Here is a 19,417-nt window from a genome sequence, read left to right as displayed (position 1 = left end):
GATTACTAGCGGAATTATTCATTACTTGTCCATATTTACTGTTAAGTAATTTCAGCTAAAATTAATCTGAGAGCCAGATGCAGTCATTAAAAGAGCCACATCGGGCTCGAGAGCCATAGGTTCCCTACCCCTGTGCTAAACTGACAGTTGACAGGGAGAAAACAAAGATGCCGGGCTGGTGTTCAGCGTTTTCCTGCTCAAACAAGCGGACTGTTGAAAATAGGAATCGGGGGATTACTTTTCCCAAGTAAAATCTAACATTAAAGTACTATTGGGACAAGCGGTAGAAAAATAACCCACATCTGAGGTCCTCTCCAAGGTTTCTCATAGTCAGCATTGTCACTGGCGTCCCACTGGTTGTGAATTCTCCCTGCCCACTGGGTGTGAGTTTTCCTTGCCCTTTTGTGGGTTCTTCCGAGAATGTTGTAGTCGTAATGATTTGTGCAGTCCTTTGAGACATTTGTGATTTGGGGCTATATAAATAAACATTGATTGATTGATGGATAGAAAAATGGATGGATGGGTACTATTGGTTGTATTTTGTAAAAAGAATGTGTGCATATTGTAAATAGTTCTCTGCAAACCCCCCCCCCCCGACCCCCTACAGGGGTTTGGTTTACAAACTTTCAACAAAAGTCACCAGCCGCCGCTGATTATGATGCATTCTCATTTTAGGCAAAGTATAAGACAATACTTTTTTAACAGTATTATTGTAACCAGGAATAAGTCTTCAAGTTTCCATATTTAAATACTAACAGACCTCCTTTTTAGACCATGTGATCTGCCGCTTCTTTTCTTTTTTCTCCTATGTCCCCCCCTCCCTTGTGGAGGGGATCCAGTACGATGACCATGGATGAAGTACTGGATGTCCAGAGTCGAGACCCAGGATGGACCGCTCGTCAGGAGCCAGGATGGACCGCTCGCCTGTGTATCGGTTGGGGACATCTCTACGCTGCTGATCCGCCTCCGCTTGGGATGGTTTCCTGACTCTCGTTGCTGTCTTGGATCCGCTTTGAACTGAAATCTCGCGGCTGTGTTGGAGCCACTATGGATTGAACTTTCACAGTATCATGTTAGACTCGCTCGACATCCATTGCTTTCGGTCCCCTAGAGGGGGCGGGGGGTTGCCCACATCTGAGGTCCTCTCCAAGGTTTCTCATAGTCAGCATTGTCACCGGTGTCCCACTGGATGTGAATTCTCCCTGCCCACTGGGTGTGAGTTTTCCTTGCCCTTTTGTGGGTTCTTCCGAGGATGTCGTAGTCGTAATGGTTTGTACAGTCCTTTGAGACATTTGTGATTTAGGGCTGTATAAATAAACATTGATTGATGGATGGATGGATGTTCTCATGCATCGGAGAAGTATAGTATAATAGATAAGTACAGTCTTCTTTGGGGTTGAAGATGATGGCGTCACGATTCTGTCACTGACTGCACCGCCATCCTGTGTGTGGAAGTGGAACTACGTCAACCGCCAAGTTTTTTTTTTTTTGTTCAAGTTAATGAAATGCATCACCATCGAGATAATACGTGAAATTATGTATATGTTGTTTAACTATATAAAAACCAAAAAAATTGAATATCATATCGTAAGAGTTATTGTAAAAATGTTAATTTGGACTTCCTGTTTTCGCGCCGTAGTGCATGCCGGGTAATGTAGTTGACTTGCGAGTCAGTGGTTGTTTTTCTCCTCTCCGACACCGGAGAAGTATAGCTGACATGTTGTTGTTATTTTTATTTATTTTTTAAGAACGCATAGTTTGCATTAATGTTCCCGCGTGCTTACAGTTGGACGTGACTCGCCTGGACTCAGGTAAATAACTTTTCGAGACATGACCTACTTTCTTCGTTGTCGATGATATTAGCTTGTTAGCTCAAAAAGAGCAAAGTCATTACTTTCTTTTAACACCGATAACTGACTATTTTGTTATTGTTCATTCCCAGCAGTTTGCATGAGCATGGATGTATTTTATTATATAAAAGATATGTTTGGGGTGGCGTTGAGGGGGTGTTTAGTGATACCTGACACCCAGCAGGTGTGGCTTGGCTACAGCAGACCTTGAAGATCTGCTCCACCTCTTAGGCACACTTCAGTGTTTGTCTTCCAGCCCAGTGCAGGATCCCTAAAGACTCTCATGTTAAATATGTTCTTCTCCAGGATGAGGGACCGTGGAAGGCTGGACAAGTCCCTGGTGAGGGAGCTGAAGTCTTGTTGCTCCGTGGAGGACCACTTTCTTCCCAGGAAGTCTGGTTTGAAGATGATGGAGAAAACTGAGGTAACCCACTGACCTACTTTTTGCCCCCCCAATATTTTGTCTCACGTCTCCTCTGAAACATACGCAGAACGGCGTGTCGGCCAAATGCAGAGACGCCCGAGTGGAGGAGCTGTGGGGTTTGACCAGCTTTTTTGGCTACAGCACCCAAACTTTTGCACAGGCGGTCAATCTGCTGGACAGATTTCTCACAAATGTGAAGGTAAGACCATCGCAAGGTTTAATGCACACTAAAAACGCCTTTGCTCCTCAATTTTCCACTATAGGAAATAATACAAATTGAAATAATCTGTTCCAGGGTCAAACTATTGCTATTTTAACACAAAATTTTTGCGCTAATCCTGATCACACTTAGATTAACCAGGCCATTTATTTTGAGTGTACCAGCGCGGTACAAAAATGAGTGAGGACTAGGGTTGTACGGTATTCCAGTGGTTCTCAACCTTTTTTTTTTTGTGATGTAACCCCTGTGAACATGTTTTTAATTCAAGGGCAAAGCATTTTAGGTTGGAAAAAAAGAGATAAAGAAGTAAAATACAGCACTATATCATCAGTTTATGATTTTTTTAAATTGCATAGCAGTGCAAAATATTGCTCATTTGTAGTGGTCTTTCTTGAACTATTTGGGGAAAAAAAAGATGAAAATAACTAAAAACTTGTTGAAAAATAAAGAAGTAATTCAATTATAAATAAAGATTTCTACACATAGAAGTAATCATCAACATAAAGTGCCCTCTTTGGGGATTGTAATAGAAATCCATCTGGATTCATGAACGTCATTCCAAACATTTCTTCACAAAAACAGAAATCTTTAACATCAATATTTATGGAACATGTCCACACTGAATATCAATCAATCAATCAATGTTTACTTATACAGCCCTAAATCACTAGTGTCTCAAAGGGCTGCACAAACCACTACGACATCCCACATAAGGGCAAGGAAAACTCACACTCAGTGGGACGTCGGTGACAATGATGACTATGAGAACCTTGGAGAGGAGGAAAGCAATGGATGTCGAGCGGGTCTAACATGATACTGTGAAAGTTCAATCCATAATGGATCCAACACAGTCGCGAGAGTCCAGTCCAAAGCGGATCCAACACTACCCAACACAGCAGCGACAGTCCCGTTCACAGCATTGTTGCATTTCTTTTCAGTTTATGAAATTGCATTCATATTTTGTTGAAGTATTATTCAATAAATGTATTTATAAAGGATTTTTGAATTGTTACTATTTTTAGAATATTAAAAAAAAACCTTCCATACCCCTTCAAGTACCCCCAGGGGTACGCGTACCCCCATTTGAGAACCACTGCGGTATACCACGGTACTGGTATCGTATCGCGGTACTAATGAATCAAAAACGGTACTAAACTCTGTCTGAAAAGTACCGGTTCCCGGGCATGACGTGTCGTTGCTGGTTTTACAAGCAGAGGAGCATGTTCGGCAGCGCACAATCACGGAGTAGTTACAAGCAGACACAGTGTGTAGACAGAAAATGGGAGAATGGACGCATTTTGGCTTAAAAACTGACGATAAAGGTGAAGTTAAAACACCCTCAGGAAGAGGTGCTTTGAAACATGGACAGCTATTTAGCGGATAATGTCCATCCACAATGTAGCTACTTCTAAATCACTAATCCTTGTCACCATGGCGACAAAGTAAGTTTCTAACAAGTGTCAATCATCCCTGCAGGACGAGGAATAGCTAAACATGCTGACGGCGTCACAATGTAAACAAACACCACGGGTGGATCTACACCTGACATCCACTGTAATGATACCAAGTACAGGAAGTCGATACTACTATGATTACATCAATATTTTTCATAGTCACAAAATCTTTTTTTTTTTTTTAAATTATATTCTATTCATAATCTCAGGAAATACGTCCCTGGACACAATAATTTAAATTATGACCAATGTATGATCCTGTAATTACTTGGTATCAGATCGATACCTAAATTTGTGGTATCATCCAAAACTAATGTAAAATATCCAAACAACAGAAGAATAAGTCATTTTTAGTTTTTAACAGAAGTGTAGATAAAACATGTTGAAATGTAATACAAGCAGACAATAACAGTAAATGTACAAGTAGATTGATAATACATTTTTACAGCTTGTCCCCTCATGATGTTGACAAAATAATAGAATGATAAATAACGCTGCATACTTCAGCAGACTAACTAGGAGCCTTTGTTTGCTTACTTACTACTAAAAGACAAGTTGTCCAGTATGTTCACTATTTTGTTGGTTGTTTACTTGAGTCATATTGCAGCCTACACGTATCTCTTATGTGTGACTGCCATCTACTGGTCACACTTATCATTTCACCATGTACCAAATTAAATGGATTCGAGGTCGGTAAGCACAACCAAAATTGTTCCATACATTAGGCGCACTGTCGAGTTTTGAGAAAATGAAACGGTTCTAAGTGCGCCTTATAGTCCGAAAAATGTGGTGATTATAGAACTGGCACCCAATGTTATTAAAAAGTATTGATTTTGTATTGTTGCGTCCGACCAGTCTTCCTCTCAGGGAATAAAACACACTGGTCACTCCCAAGTTCTTTCGGATGACATATATGTTGAGTAAGAAGGACCACCAAGACAGAATAGCAATATTATCTAGTTTTACTGAAGCTTTAGGAGACCAGCCCTTACAATGCTATAATAGCAGCAATAAGAAGCGGTCTAAAAATCAAACGGAAAGAGTCAGCTTATTTAGTACGAAAATAGCCCCTCCCACCCAGAAAGAAATACAGTTCTAAACTGATAAGGGCTCCTCCACAAAAAGGGAGTATGTTATTCCCGTATGTGGACAGCACAGCGCCTTCAAGGTGAAACACTGAGTTTACGAACTGACATATGGTAAAAACCCAAAGGGGACACATAGGAAAATACTAGCTGCTTTAAACATGACTATGGTAAATATATGCATTCTCCACAGCAGGGGTGTTAAACTCAAATACAGAGTGAGCCAAAATTTAAAACTGAACAAAGCCGCGGGCCAAGGTTGAACAAATTGACCTTTAAATAGGAACCCAAACAAGTTTTGCAATGAATATTGAACAAGCAAGGCTTAAATAGGGCAGCACGGTGGAACTGAGGTTAGTGCATCTGCCTCACAATACGAAGGTCCTGAGTAATCCTGGGTTCCATCTCGGGCTCAGGATCTTTCCGTGTGGAGTTTGCATATTCTCCCCGGGACTGCGTGGGTTCCCTCAGGGTACTCGGGCTTCCTCCCATGGAACAGGCAGAGCTTATATAACGTAATAGTGCAAAATCAACTTTCAAAAAACAAACGAAAAAACATCAGTGGTATATTAAATAAAATGTAATTACAAAAAAATTAATGCCTCTTTTCTATTTGCAGCCTTCTGAGGTAAATATCAACATTAACTTTTTCCACAGGCTAACAAATTCGAAAATAAAATAAAAATTAAGTGGGCGGGGTTTGGTGGTAGCGGGGGGATGTATATTGTAGCATTCCAGAAGAGTTAGTGCTGCAAGGGGTTCTGAGTATTTGTTCTATTGTGTCCCGAAATGTGTTTTGTCATTCTTGTTTGGTGTGGGTTCACAGTGTGGCACATATTTGTAACAATGTTAAAGTTGTTTATACGGCCACCCTCAGTGTGACCTGTATGGCTGTTGACCAAGTATGTGTGTGTGAAAGCCGCATGTATTATGTGACTTAGCCAGCACGCCGTTTATATGGAGGAAAAGAGGACGTGACGGCATGTTGTAGAGGACAGTGCCTTTAAGGCACGCTCCCAATATTGTTGTCCGGGTGGAAATCGGGAGAACGGTTGCCCAGGGAGATTTTCGGGAAGGGCACAAAACTTCGGGAGTCTCCCGGGAAAATCGGGAAGGTTGGCAAGTATGAGTATTAGCGGTGAATGTGCTGTTACCGGCGGGCCAGCTCTATTGTTAATTTGATATTGCCTCAAGGGCCAAATGAAATCAAATGGCGGGCCAAATTTGGCCCGCGGGCCAGAGTTTGACACCCATGCTCCACAGTATCGAATCGTTACCCCAAATAATCTAATCTAATTGCATGGTGCACAAAGATTGACAGCCCTAATAAATAGAATATCACATTGTTGCTAATGTTCTCCTGTCTCTCTTTAATGTTATGTTGTTTTACATTAAAGAAGCACAGAGTTACAGGAAAAAGTGTATCAAGTACACAACAGCAACAGAGCTCATTAGCATTAAAGGCCTACTGAAAGCCACTACTAGCGACCACGCAGTCTGATAGTTTATATATCAATGATGAAATATTAACATTGCAACACATGCCAATACGGCCTTTTTACTTTACTAAATTGCAATTTTAAATTTCCTGCGAAGTATCCTGTTGAAAACGTCGCGGAATGATGACGCGTGCGCGTGACGTCACCGGTGGTAGCGGACATGTTCTTCCAGCACCGATCACAGTAAACGTAGTCTGTTTTTATCGCATAATTACACAGTATTCTGGACACCTGTGTTGCTGAATCTTTTGCAATTTTTTTCAATTGATAATGGAGACTACAAAGAAGAAAGATGTCGGTGGAAAGCGGTGTATTGTAGCAATAGAAACACAGCCGGTGTTTCTTTGTTTGTTGTGAAGCTTTAATATGGAACAGAGCGGTCAAGCGAACATGGTTCTCTACCACATGTCAACCGGCAGGTTTCGGTGAGAAAATTGTGGTAATAAGTCGGCTCTTACCGTAAACATGAGCGGAGCTTGTGTCATTCCTCCTGCAGCTGTCAAAGAGGCAGCTGCGACTTTCTTGGCACTAGTGGTCACCACACCCCTCCGACTTTCAGTTATGAGTATATAATCTCACTAAAACAGTAGTAACACAATAAGCAGATGAGGGATTTTCCAGAATTATCCTAGTAAATATGTCTAATAACATCTGAATCGCTCCCACTGCCCTCGTCTTTTTTTTTTTTCTTCAAATCCTTCACTCTCACAATCCTCCTCCACGAATCTTTCACCCTCGCTCAAATCAATAGGGAAAATGTCGCTTTCTCGGTCCGAATCGCTCTAGCTGCTGGTGGCCATGATTGTAAACAATGTCAGGATGCGAGGAGCTCTACAACCAGTGACGTCACGCGCACATTGTCTGCTACTTCCGGTACAGGCAAAGCTTTTTTATTAGCAACCAAAAGTTGCGAACTTTATCGTCGATGTTCTCTACTAAATCCTTTCAGCAAAAATATGGCAATATCGCGAAATGATCAATCAATCAATGTTTATTTATATAGCCCCAAATCACAAATGTCTCAAAGGACTGCACAAATCATTACGACTACAACATCCTCGGAAGAACCCACAAAAGGGCAATGAAAACTCACACCCAGTGGGCAGGGAGAATTCACATCCAGTGGGCAGGGAGAATTCACATGACAATGCTGACTATGAGAAACCTTGGAGAGGACCTCAGATGTGGGCAATCCCCCCCCTTTAGGGGACCGAAAGCAATCAAAGAAATGATCAACTATGACACATAGAATGGACCTGCTATCCCCGTTTAAATAAGAAAATCTCATTTCAGTAGGCCTTTAAAGCTGCAGACGCACAAAAGTAAACACACTTTTAAATGCGGACACTTTTTTATGAGAGAAACCTCACCACTGGCAGGACCGGTGTTAAAAAGTGTGTCAGTCGCACTGACCTGGTTGAACAGTCCATCACGAGACGACTCCTCACGTGTCTCGCCGACAGGCTCAGCCCAAACACGTGCCGTGCATCGCCGTCTGCTGCCTCCACTTGGCGGCCGGCGTGACGGAGGAGGCCAGCAATGTGGCACCTGGCCGCGAGCTCATTCGCATCAGCCAGAGCAAGTTCACAGAGTCGGACCTGCGCCGCATGGAGAAGGTCATTTCGGAGAAACTGGGCCCGGAGCCCAGGGCTGCGGTGACGGCCCTGACCTTTCTGCACCTCTACCACTCGGCCTTGACCTGCGCGTGCGCCCAGGGGTAAGCGCCCGCTCCACCCGTGAGCCTCCTTCCTTGTGCGAGCGCGTCACATTCTTCTTGATGTTTACAGGGTGGAGATCCCCGGCGTCGGGAGGCTGGAAGCTCAGCTCAAATCCTGCCTATGTCGGCTGGTTTTCTCCAAAGCCAAAGTAAGTCCTGGGGGGGGGTTTTGACAGCCAACAGGCTGTGACGTGGTCTTTGTCCTCCACAGTCGTCCGTGCTGGCGCTTGCCCTCGTCGCCCAGGAGTTGGAGACCCTGCAGTCCCACACCGCCTCCGAGATTGTACAGCAACTGCAGAGACACGCAAAGGTAGGCAAGAGGGCAATCTGTTTGTGACACTTTGTAACTAAGAGTGTACCAATATCGGCAGTTGTATTGTCCTCAAGTAGTACAAGCACGATACAGAAAATGGGTTGAAAAATAAATCCTAAATCACTTAACTAGGGCTTTACGGTGGAAGAAAGGTTAGTGCGTCTGCCTCACAATATGAAGGTCTTAAGTAGTCAGGGTTCAATCCCGGGCTCGGGGTCTTTCTGTGTGGAGTTTGCATGTTCTCCCCGTGAATGCGTGGGTTCCTTCCGGGTACTCCGGCTTCTTCCCACCTCCAAAGACATGCACCTGGGGATAAGTTGACTGGCAACACTAAATGGTCCTTAGAGTGTGAATGTTGTCTGTCTATCTGTGTTGGCCCTGCGATGAGGTGGCGACTTGTCCAGGGTGTACACCGCCTCCCGCCCGATTGTAGCTGAGATAGGCACCAGAGCCCACCGCGACCCCAAAGGGAATAAGCGGTAGAAAATGGATGGATGGATGGATCATTTAACTAACAAAACAAACAAAAAGTACAAGGGGGGTCCCGTTCTGATATCAGATTTTTATTTATTTATTGAGACTTTCATTAGTCGATTGCACAGTACAGTACATATTCCGTACAATTGACCACTAAACGGTAACACCCGAATAAGTTTTTCAACTTGTTTAAGTCGGGTCCACGTTAATCAATTCATGGAAAAACGGCTGTTTTTATGACAGTTTTTTGTATTACAGTCCAGAAATTGTGTCTCGATCTAATACTGATATCGGCCCAATATCTGCAAAAAACAAGTATCAGATTGTCTCTGCTTGCATCTGAAATGGCCGACACAAGTAGTGTTTTCATGTGGACAGTTAACATCACAATGTCCTCCAGTAAGTACTAGGGGTGTAACGGTACGTGTATTTGTATTGAACTGTTTCGGTACGGGGGTTTCGGTTCAGTTCAGAGGTGTATCGAACGAGTTTCCACACGGACATATTAAGTAGCGTACCGCACGTTGTGTAAACAATGCACACCGAGGCACAACACACGGCATGCTAGCAGCGACCGGGCTACGATAGACTAACCATACATCCTCTTTTCACCGGACATGTCCTCTTTTGTGGGGCTGTCCGGGTGGAGTTTCTTAAATGCCTCAAATGTCCGGCATTTTAAGTTAGGGTTGCGTGTATTTTCAATGGACGTTCAGGGTTAAAGGCCTACTGAAAGCCACTACTACCGACCACGCAGTCTGATAGTTTATATATCAATGATGAAATATTAACATTGCAACACATGCCAATACGGCCGGTTTAGTTTACTAAATTACAATTTTAAATTTCCCGCGGAGTTTCCTGTTGAAAACGTCGCGGAATGATGCGTGTTTGTGACGTTATTGGTTGGAGGGGACATTTTAGCCCAGCACCACTTACGGCTAAAAGTAGTCTCTTTTAATCACATAATTACACAGTCTTTTGGACATCTGTGTTCCTGAATCTTTTGCAATTTCTTCAATTAATAATGGAGACGTCAAAGAATAATGCCTTTGGTGGAAAGCGGTGGATTGCAGCTGCCTTTAGCACCGATACACAGCCGGTGTTTCTTTGTTTGTTGTCAAGCTTTAACACAGAGCGGTCAAGCGAACATGTTTCTCTACGTCAACCAGCAAGTTTTTGGATGGGAAAATTGTGATATTAAGTCGGCTCTTACCGGAGACATGAGTGGATTACGCGACCTAATCCTGCAGCTCAAAAAGGCAGCTGCAATCTTTGCTCCTCGGCTTTTCTCAGAGACACTGGTGTCAGGTATGACTTTATAATCTCACTAAAATACTATTAACACAATAAGCAGATAAGGGATTTTCCAGAATTATCCTAGTAAATGTGTCTAATAACATCTGAAACGCTCCCACTGACGCCGCCTGGAGCCGTCGCCTTTTCTTTTCTTTTTTTTAGTGCTTCACTCTAACTTTCCTCATCCACAAATCTTTCATCCTCACTCAAATTAATAGGGAAATTGTCGCTTTCTCGGTCCGAATTGCTCTTACTGCTGGTGGCTCACATTATAAACAATGTGAGGATGTGAGGAGCCCTCACATCGGCGCACATCGTCTGCTACTTCCGGTACAGGCAAGGCTTTTTTAATAGCGACCAAAAGTTGCGAATTTTATCGTCGATGTTCTCTACTAAATCCTTTCAGCAAAAATATGGCAATATCGCAAAATGATCAAGTATGACACATAGAATGGACCTGATATCCCCGTTTGAATAAGAAAATCTCATTTCAGTAGGCTTTTAAGAAGGGGTTTAAAACAAAACAAATTGTGCACGCAGCAGCATTCGTGAGGGAGGAGTAGAGACAGAGAGAGCGAGAGAGTTATGATAAACGTGCATTTGTCGCCAGGCTCTGCTTTTTATCCATAGATTCATTAGATTTAGTTTTTTATTATCTATAGCAGGGGTGTCAAAAGTGTGCCCCGGAAGCCATTTGCGGCCCACAGCTAATGTTTTAAAAGCCCACGGCACACTCTAAAAATACTGTTAAAATAAACAAAAACATAACAAAGGTGAAATAAAAAAGCTTAAAGGTTAAATGTAATTTAGAAAAAGTTGCAATGTTGACTAATAAAACAAAGCTGTTTTTTTTTCTTTCAAACTGTCATTGCTCAAAACATAATATTGAATCAAAATCAATGATTACTTCACATCAAATATTCCACTAAGAAAAATATTTTTGGTGGAAGATTTTGCTAATTTGGTAAATAAATAACCAAAAAATGTATATATTGTTGTTTTCTTACTGTACCGAAAATGAACCGAACCGTGACCTCTGAACCGAAGTACGTACCGAACTGAAATGTTTGTGTACCGTTACACCCCTAGTAAGTAGACAAGGTTTCTCTTCTCTTCTATGGGCTAGGAGCGTGCAGCTACACAACAGCTAAGCACACTATAGCACGCACGAAAGATACACGTAGTAAGAGTTCTTGTTTGTACAAGCTTGCAGTGTAAAACAGCACTATGGAAATTTACCTCTTGGGTAGGTGGGGGGGATCTCCTGATGCCGACAGATCTTCTGTAGCCTGGTGTACAGGGTTGAGCAAGTTTTTATTTCCATGCACACACGTGTCGATTTGCTTTCCAGCAATATGTTTTTGGACTTTTCAGAACCGCGTGTCTCTGTTCGTGTGTCTCTTTCTGTCTCCAACTCCCACTCCCACACTCGTGGCTCTGTCCGGCTGCTGCTAATAAAGGCGACAGGTGATTAGATAACAATGCCCAGCTGGGCAATCTACTCACCTGCCACTGTCTTCGAGGCCGGTTACTCTGCTGAGCTCTAAACAGCACCAACACTGAACACATCATTTGCAGACTATAATTACTGGTTTGCAAAAAATATTTTAACCCAAATAGGTGAAATTAGAAAATCTCCCACAGCACACCAGACTATATCTCAGGGCACACTAGTATGCCGCGGCACAGTGGTTGAAAAATACTGCTGTATGTAACAGCTGCATAAAAAAAAAAAGAGTAGATCCAGCAGAAAATATACATTATAAACAAAGAGAGGTAGCTATTATAGACGTTTTAAATTAATTATTATTGTATTCATAATTATTTATTTAAATTAATTAATTTAAACATAAGTTTACATTAACATAAATAAAATAATAATAAAAACCTGAATTACCCCCCGGATTAAAAAAAGTATTTTTAAATCTGATTCTGATTCTAAACACACTTTTAATACAAAACATATGACACCGAAAAAAGTACAAAAAAGAAAAAAAAAATGTTCCTGATATTATCAGGGTTTCCACGGTTGATTAAAAAGTCATTAACAGGAAGGCCTAAAAAGCATTAATTTTGATGTCCAGAGGCATGAAAAAAACAAATGCGGTGAAATCACACATGCTATTAGCTCATCACGAGCGGTTAATGGCGCCAAGTTCCTTCGGCTTGACCAACAAAGCCACTTCTGCTGTCGCCACCACAACCGGCAGCTGCTGCTACCACAAAAGAAAAAAATAAATACAAACGGACTTGTGAGCCCATTGTAATTCACCAAATAGCATGATAATAATCTGCAGTAGGACATTTTAAGGGGCATTAAAACGGCATGAAATGTGACTATCAAAATATTAGGAACAGTTTTTGCACGGTGTTGATGACGTGAGGCGCTCTCCTTACCAGATCAGCGACAGCGAGCTGCTCCACTGGCAGCAAGTGGTGTCCCAGCGCATGAAGGAGTACCGCTCCAGTCAGTGCCACAAGCCCGACAACAAGAAGCTGGTGTGGATCGTCTCCAGGAGGACGGCGCTGGGGCTCCACGCCGCTCATTTCAGCGTCCCGGGCCTGCCGACCATACCGGAGGGCGGCTGGGACGAGAGTGAAAGGTCAGTATTTACCTCTTACTTGCTGTCGTCAGATAGACAGGGGACAAACAGATTGTCATTCAAAAAGCATGGAAATAGAAATGATCTGTTCCAGGGTCCAGCTGTAACCACAACACGATGGGCGTGAAGCACGGAATGCATGTCATTACACATTTCAACAATTTCCTAACTGTTATACTAGCATAAAAAGCTGACCAAGATATAATAGAACCAAAATAAGGTCAAACAACTCTCTTGACTGACAGAGGTTTAAGGAGGTGGCTGAGTTGAGCATTCTTAATTACCAAACATGTGCAAAACATGTATTCACCAGGGGTGATGTTATCCCATTACCTATGCTATATATATATATATATATATATATATATATGTATACTAGGGGTGTTACGGTACACAAAAATGTTGGTTCGGTACGTACCTCGGTTTAGAGGTCACGGTTCGGTTCATTTTCGGTACAATAAGAAATCAACAAAATATAAATTTTTGGGCTATTTATTAACCAAATTTGTAAACAATGGCTTTATCCTTTTAACATTGGGAACACTATAATAATTCTGCCCACGTTAATCCACATTAAACTGCCTGAAGTTGTTGCTTTGATTAAATATAATGAAAAAACCTTTCTTCTACATATAAAAAGTTTAACATTAAACAATTTCCATTGAAACTGTTTAATGTCAACTCATCATGCTTAATTTATTATAGCATTTGGGAAGCCTGTAGTTGACTTTTGTTATGTAAATGTTGTATTTTTATCAACATGTGATAGCAGGGACCCTGCTATTCAAAACTAGGCTGCTACATTACTAATGATTCATGTAACTATAGCTGAAAAATAGTAAAATTGCAATAGGAGAGACTATTCATCCCTAAACACAATGGAGTTCAATGAAATAACAGACAGACAGGGCTTTGCTGCCCCTAAAACACGCACACACACACACACACACACAGAAAAATGAGCTAACGTTACGGTAAAAGCAAATTAGCCTTCATCTCAAGCCTATACTGTGAGCGAGCTGAGCTGCGGTTTAAGTTTCTAAAAGGTCAACGGGCTCATAGTGATGTTTGTAATAGTTGTGACTGGGAAGTGTTTAGTATAATTTGGGTAGAGTCCGCTCCTCCCCTGCTAGACGAATATCTGCTCGACGGCGACGCTAAAGCATCGACTACATCGTTCTGAAGTCTGAATACGCACTGCTGATTGGCTGTTACATCGCTCTGAATACGCACTGCTGATTGGCTTTGTATGTAACCAATCAGATGGTTGTGTGGGCGGGACAATGAGGCAGAGACAGAGGCAGAAAGCAGAGCAGCTTGTGAAGACTTCTGCTTCCGAACTTGTTCGGTACGCCCGCGTGCCGAACCGAAACCCCCGTACCAAAACGGTTCGATACAAATACATGTACCGTTACACCCCTAATATATATATATATATATATATATATATATATATAGGTGTATATATGTGGATATATGTGTCTGTGTATATAAATGTATATATATATACAAATGTATATATGTCTGTTTGTGTGTATATATATATATATATATATGCACATATATATACATATATACAGTACACGCATTACTATCTATACATACTTATGTTTATATATACATATATATGTATGTATTATATACATATAATGTGTGTCTGTGTAAATATGTGTGTGAAGTGAAGTGAATTATATTTATATAGCGCTTTTTTTCTCAAGTGACTCAAAGCGCTTTCAATCAATCCATCAATGATTATTTGTATAGCCCTAAATCACTAGTGTCTCAAAGGGCTGCACAAACCACAACAACATCCTCGGTAGAACCCACATAAGGGCAAGGAAAACTCACACCCAGTGGGACGTCGGTGACAATGATGGCTAGGAGAACTTTAGAGAGGACCGCATATGTGGTGCAATTACCGAGGCCAGTAGGCCAGCAAGAGTCGTCGTTGTGGCAGCATCAATGTTGGGGCTGCTATAGCAGTTATTATTATTATTAGTTTGACGAACATTAGTCTGAACTTCGAATTTTATAAGGTAATGATCGGACATTACTTTAGTATACGGGAGTATCATAACTTTGGAAACAGTGATACCCCTGACAAGCACTAGGTCTATCGTATTACCGTTGCAATGCGTGGGTTCATTTATTATTTGTGTAAGACCACAGCTATCAATTATAGTCTGGAGCGCTACGCACGGTGTGTCCGATAGGGTGTATTCATATGGATATTAAAGTCCGCCATTATAATTATATTATCGGCGTGCGTCACTAGATCAGCAACGAACTCTGAGAATTCATTGATTAAGTCCGAATAGGGCTCTGAGGGGCGGTAAATGACAGCCAGGTATAGAGGCAGCGGTGTGACAGAGCTCATAGTAAGCACCTCAAACGATTTATAATTATTATTTATGTAAGGACTAAGGTTAAAGTTTTCGTTGTATATTAGTGCGACCCCCTCACCCCTTTTAAGGGGACGGCCAATATGTGCATACGTATAGTGAGGAGGAGATGCCTCATTTAGCGCAAAAAAGTCGTCTGGTTTAAGCCAGGTTTCGCTGAGACCGATGACGTTAAGATTGTTGTCTCTGATGACCTCATTAACTAATAACGTTTTGGGAGACAATGATCTTATGTTTAAAATGCTTATATTATAGGTAGTGGGCTGTTTTAGGGAATTTTTGATCAAATTATCCGTAGTAGCAATATTAATAATGTTGTGTTTATTATGCGTAGTGCACTTAGAATAATTAAGACCATATCTAGGAATTGATATGACGGGATATTTCTGATTGTTTGTTGGGTGCTTTGATAAACTGAACGCATCATAATTGGCCACTTTAGTAGAACGCATGTTCCGATTGTTTGCTTGGTGCTTTGATAAACTGAACGCGTCATAATTTGCCACTTTAGTAGAACGTATGTTCCGATTTTTTGCTGAACGCATCATAGTTTGCCTTGCTTTACATAGTGAAACCCAATATCTAAGTTACAATTAAACCAGTGTGGGTGGCACTGGGAGCAGGTGGGTAAAGTGTCTTGCCCAAGGACACAACGGCATTTACTAGGATGACGGAAGCGGGGGTCGAACCTGCAACCTTGAAGTTGCTGGCACGGCCACTCTACCAACCAAGCTATACCACCCCATGTGTGTGTGTATGTGTGTATATATATATATATATATATATATATACACACACACACACACACACACACATAAAAAGTACATAAATATATATACCTATGTTTATATATACATATATATGTATGTATTATATACATATATAATTTTATGCATGTTTCTATACATGTACAGTGGGGCAAAAAAGTATTTAGTCAGACACCGATTGTGCAAGTTCTCCCACTTAAAATGATGACAGAGGTCTGTAATTTTCATCATAGGTACACTTCAACTGTGAGAGACAGAATGTGGAAAAAAAAATCCAGGAACTCACATTGTAGGAATTTTATAGAATATATTTGTAAATTATGGTGGAAAATAAGTATTTGGTCACTTCAAACAAGGAAGATCTCTGGCTCTCACAGACCTGTAACTTCTTCTTTAAGAAGCTCTTCTGTCCTCCACTCGTTACCTGTATTAATGGCACCTGTTTGAACTCGTTATCTGTATAAAAGACACCTGTCCACAGACTCAAACAACAGACTCCAAACTCCACTATGGCCAAGACCAAAGAGCTGTCGAAGGACACCAGGAAAAGAATTGTAGACCTGCACCAGACTGGGAAGAGTGAATCTACAATAGGCAAGCAGCTTGGTGTGAAAAAAATCAACTGTGGGAGCAATTATCAGAAAATGGAAGACATACAAGTCCACTGATAATCTCCCTCCATCTGGGGCTCCACGCAAGATCTCATCCCCTGGGGTCAAAATGATCATGAGAACGGTGGGCAAAAATCCCAGAACCACACGGGGGGACCTGGTGAATGACCTGCAGAGAGTTGGGACCAAAGTAACAAAGGTTACCATTAGTAACACACTACGCCAACAGGGAATAAAATCCTGCAGTGCCAGATGTGTCCCCCTGCTTAAGCCAGTGCATGTCCAGGCCCGTCTGAAGTTTGCCAGAGAGCACATGGATGATACAGCAGAGGATTGGGAGAATGTCATGTGGTCAGATGAAACCAAAATAGAACTTTTTGGTATAAACTCAACTCGTCGTGTTTGGAGGAAGAAGAGTACTGAGTTGCATCCAAGGAACACCATACCTACTGTGAAGCATGGAGGTGGAAACATCATGCTTTGGGGGCTGTTTTTCTGCTAAGGGGACAGGACGACCGATCCGAGTTAAGGAAAGAACGAATAGGGCCATGTATCGTGAGATTTTGAGCCAAAACCTCCTTCCATCAGTGAGAGCTTTGAATGGTTGACCAAATACTTATTTTCCACCTTAATTTACAAATAAATTCTTTAAAATTCCTACAATGTTTTTTTCATATTCTGTCTCTCACAGTTGAAGTGTACCTATGATGAAAATTACAGACCTCTGTCATCATTTTAAGTGGGAGAACTTGCACAATCGGTGGCTGACTAAATACCTTTTTGCCCCTACTGTATATGTTTGTGTGTGTATATATATGTGTATATATACACATACAAATGTGTACATTTATATATATATATATATATATATATATATATATATATATATATATATATATATATATATATATATATATTTGTATTAATGTTTACGAATTGTGGATACAAGGGGACTTTGATAACCTTTGATAACCAAAGGATTTAAAAGAGTAGTAGATATTAGTTTTTGCTTTTGTTTCATTATTGTGTACTTACTTTTGACTTTGTTTTCATCAAACAATTGTATGTAATAACAGAGAAAAAAGTAATAGTTTAAATGTTGTGTTAATGGTGTTAAAATGTCTATAGCCCTCACCATTGAAAAATGTAGAGTTGATACATGCGGTCAGTATGGATCAATTTCACTCACATGAGAACCTTCATCAAAACAACCCTACTTTAATGCAGTTCTAAATTAGCTGTAGCATTAGCGGTCTGCACCACAGTGAAGCCCTGCTAAAATGGCGTCTTTGATTGCAGCGAGGACTCTGGCGAGGACACGAGCTGTGGCGAAGACAGTCCGTGCGGCTCGTTGGGCAGCAAGGGCGAAGGATCCTACTTTCCTGCGTCGTTTCCTTCATCGACGCACAAAACCACGCACCGAACGGCCTCGTAACCACGACACAGACCTCGACTTCGTCATGAAAGTCAACCTCCAGGATTTGTTACTCCCATGAAAATGACATTTTGGCAGCTTGCCGTCATGTGACCTCACATGTCCGCACATTCCAGACAACAAACCTGCTAACATGCTAATTCCTGTCCTTATTAATAAAACAAGTGCCGGTATGCAGTAGGGAAAGGCGCCATTTCTGGGTGGATCTCGTGTAAGAGGAAGCGGGGCACATGGCAACTGAAATTTGTCACGTTTCATGTGTCAGGCAAAGCGTGACAAATGGGGCCGTATAAAATCCCCTTCTTACTGTGTGTTGTTACTATAATGTGCAATAATGTGACTGAGTCTTCATGTTTGTTAAGAGAGAAAAATGTACATAACTTGGAAAGAATGAAGAAAAAACATTTTGTGTGTGAATGTAAGCCAGAGTGGATGTTATCAGAACATGTTACAATGAAATAACTTTTAATACTACTTTCTGGTCCGTTTTATTCATTAAATCAAATTTTGTCTCAAAGGGCTGCACAAGTCACAACAAAATGCTTGAGTCAGATCCCAGGTTACAGTATGATATTTGGTGTATTCAGTTATGATGTGAAACATTTTGAGTTTTGACAAAATTGGTGCAATTCTGCTAAATGTGTTGGTTTTCTGACATGGACTTGTTTCTTCAGCATTGTCCACACGTTTAAGTCAGAACTTTGGGAAGGTCATTCGAAAACCTTGATTCTAGCCTGATTTAGCCATTCCTTTACCACTTTTAATGTGTGCTTGGGGTCATTGTCCTGTTGGAAAACTAACAACTTTATTTTCTTTCCAAGTGTATTTAAACATACTAGAGATGCGCGGTTTGCGGTCTCATCCGTGGAGTCCGCATGTAAACCGCGGGTCGGGCGGTTGACATGACAAAAAATAGATTTTAATTAGATTCGGGCGGGTGGCGGTTGAACCATCCGGAAATATTTGATATACATGGTTCTGGGATCGGTATCCTTTGCAATTCAAAGAGCCATTTAAGACCCGTGTCATAAAACTAAGAAGTGAATAGGAGACGCTACTATTCTCTTGAATGACTGCCGGCAGTCACCCAGATAATAAGTATTAGGGCGTGCTATGAAGCCATTGACTTTGTCGCCTACTACATCATGTACGATCTGCTTGTCAGTCCAGCATCATTTTGTGTGTGGTTTCCGCAGCAACACGCACACGACTGCAAGGCATACTGGGTGACACAGAGTACATTAATGGTTGTGATATAAAC

General features: G+C 41.4%; 2 protein-coding genes across 2 annotated transcripts in view; one reads left to right on the top strand and one right to left on the bottom strand.

The window, feature by feature from the left end:
• The window catches only part of LOC133549733 (coiled-coil domain-containing protein 158-like), a 100,301-nt gene extending 88,748 nt beyond the window's left edge, over positions 1–11,553 (bottom strand). Inside the window, exon 1 of the transcript XR_009806169.1 lies at positions 7,946–11,553. The gene's annotated coding sequence lies outside the window, so the exon portion shown is untranslated. The remainder of the gene's footprint in view (positions 1–7,945) is intronic.
• Positions 2,143–18,630, top strand: LOC133549760 (cyclin-G2-like). Its single transcript, XM_061895513.1, has 7 exons — positions 2,143–2,274; positions 2,342–2,473; positions 7,996–8,249; positions 8,320–8,398; positions 8,461–8,559; positions 12,739–12,941; positions 18,021–18,630. The coding sequence occupies exons 1-7, from the start codon at positions 2,143–2,145 to the stop codon at positions 18,154–18,156; spliced, it is 1,035 nt and encodes a 344-aa protein (XP_061751497.1). The 3' UTR covers positions 18,157–18,630.
• Positions 18,631–19,417: the final 787 nt, after the last annotated feature.

This window comes from Nerophis ophidion, linkage group LG01 (assembly GCF_033978795.1).
Source record: "Nerophis ophidion isolate RoL-2023_Sa linkage group LG01, RoL_Noph_v1.0, whole genome shotgun sequence".
NCBI lineage: Eukaryota > Metazoa > Chordata > Actinopteri > Syngnathiformes > Syngnathidae > Nerophis > Nerophis ophidion.
This window is presented reverse-complemented; position numbering and strand designations above follow the sequence as displayed.

Bases quoted from the DNA above. Each gene is read 5' to 3' on its own strand.
- LOC133549760 (XM_061895513.1), top strand. From the start codon at position 2,143: ATGTTCTTCTCCAGGATGAGGGACCGTGGAAGGCTGGACAAGTCCCTG. The intron at 8,399-8,460 runs GTAAGTCCTGGG...TGTCCTCCACAG, and splicing joins TGGTTTTCTCCAAAGCCAAA to TCGTCCGTGCTGGCGCTTGC. The intron at 12,942-18,020 runs GTCAGTATTTAC...CTTTGATTGCAG, and splicing joins GGCTGGGACGAGAGTGAAAG to CGAGGACTCTGGCGAGGACA.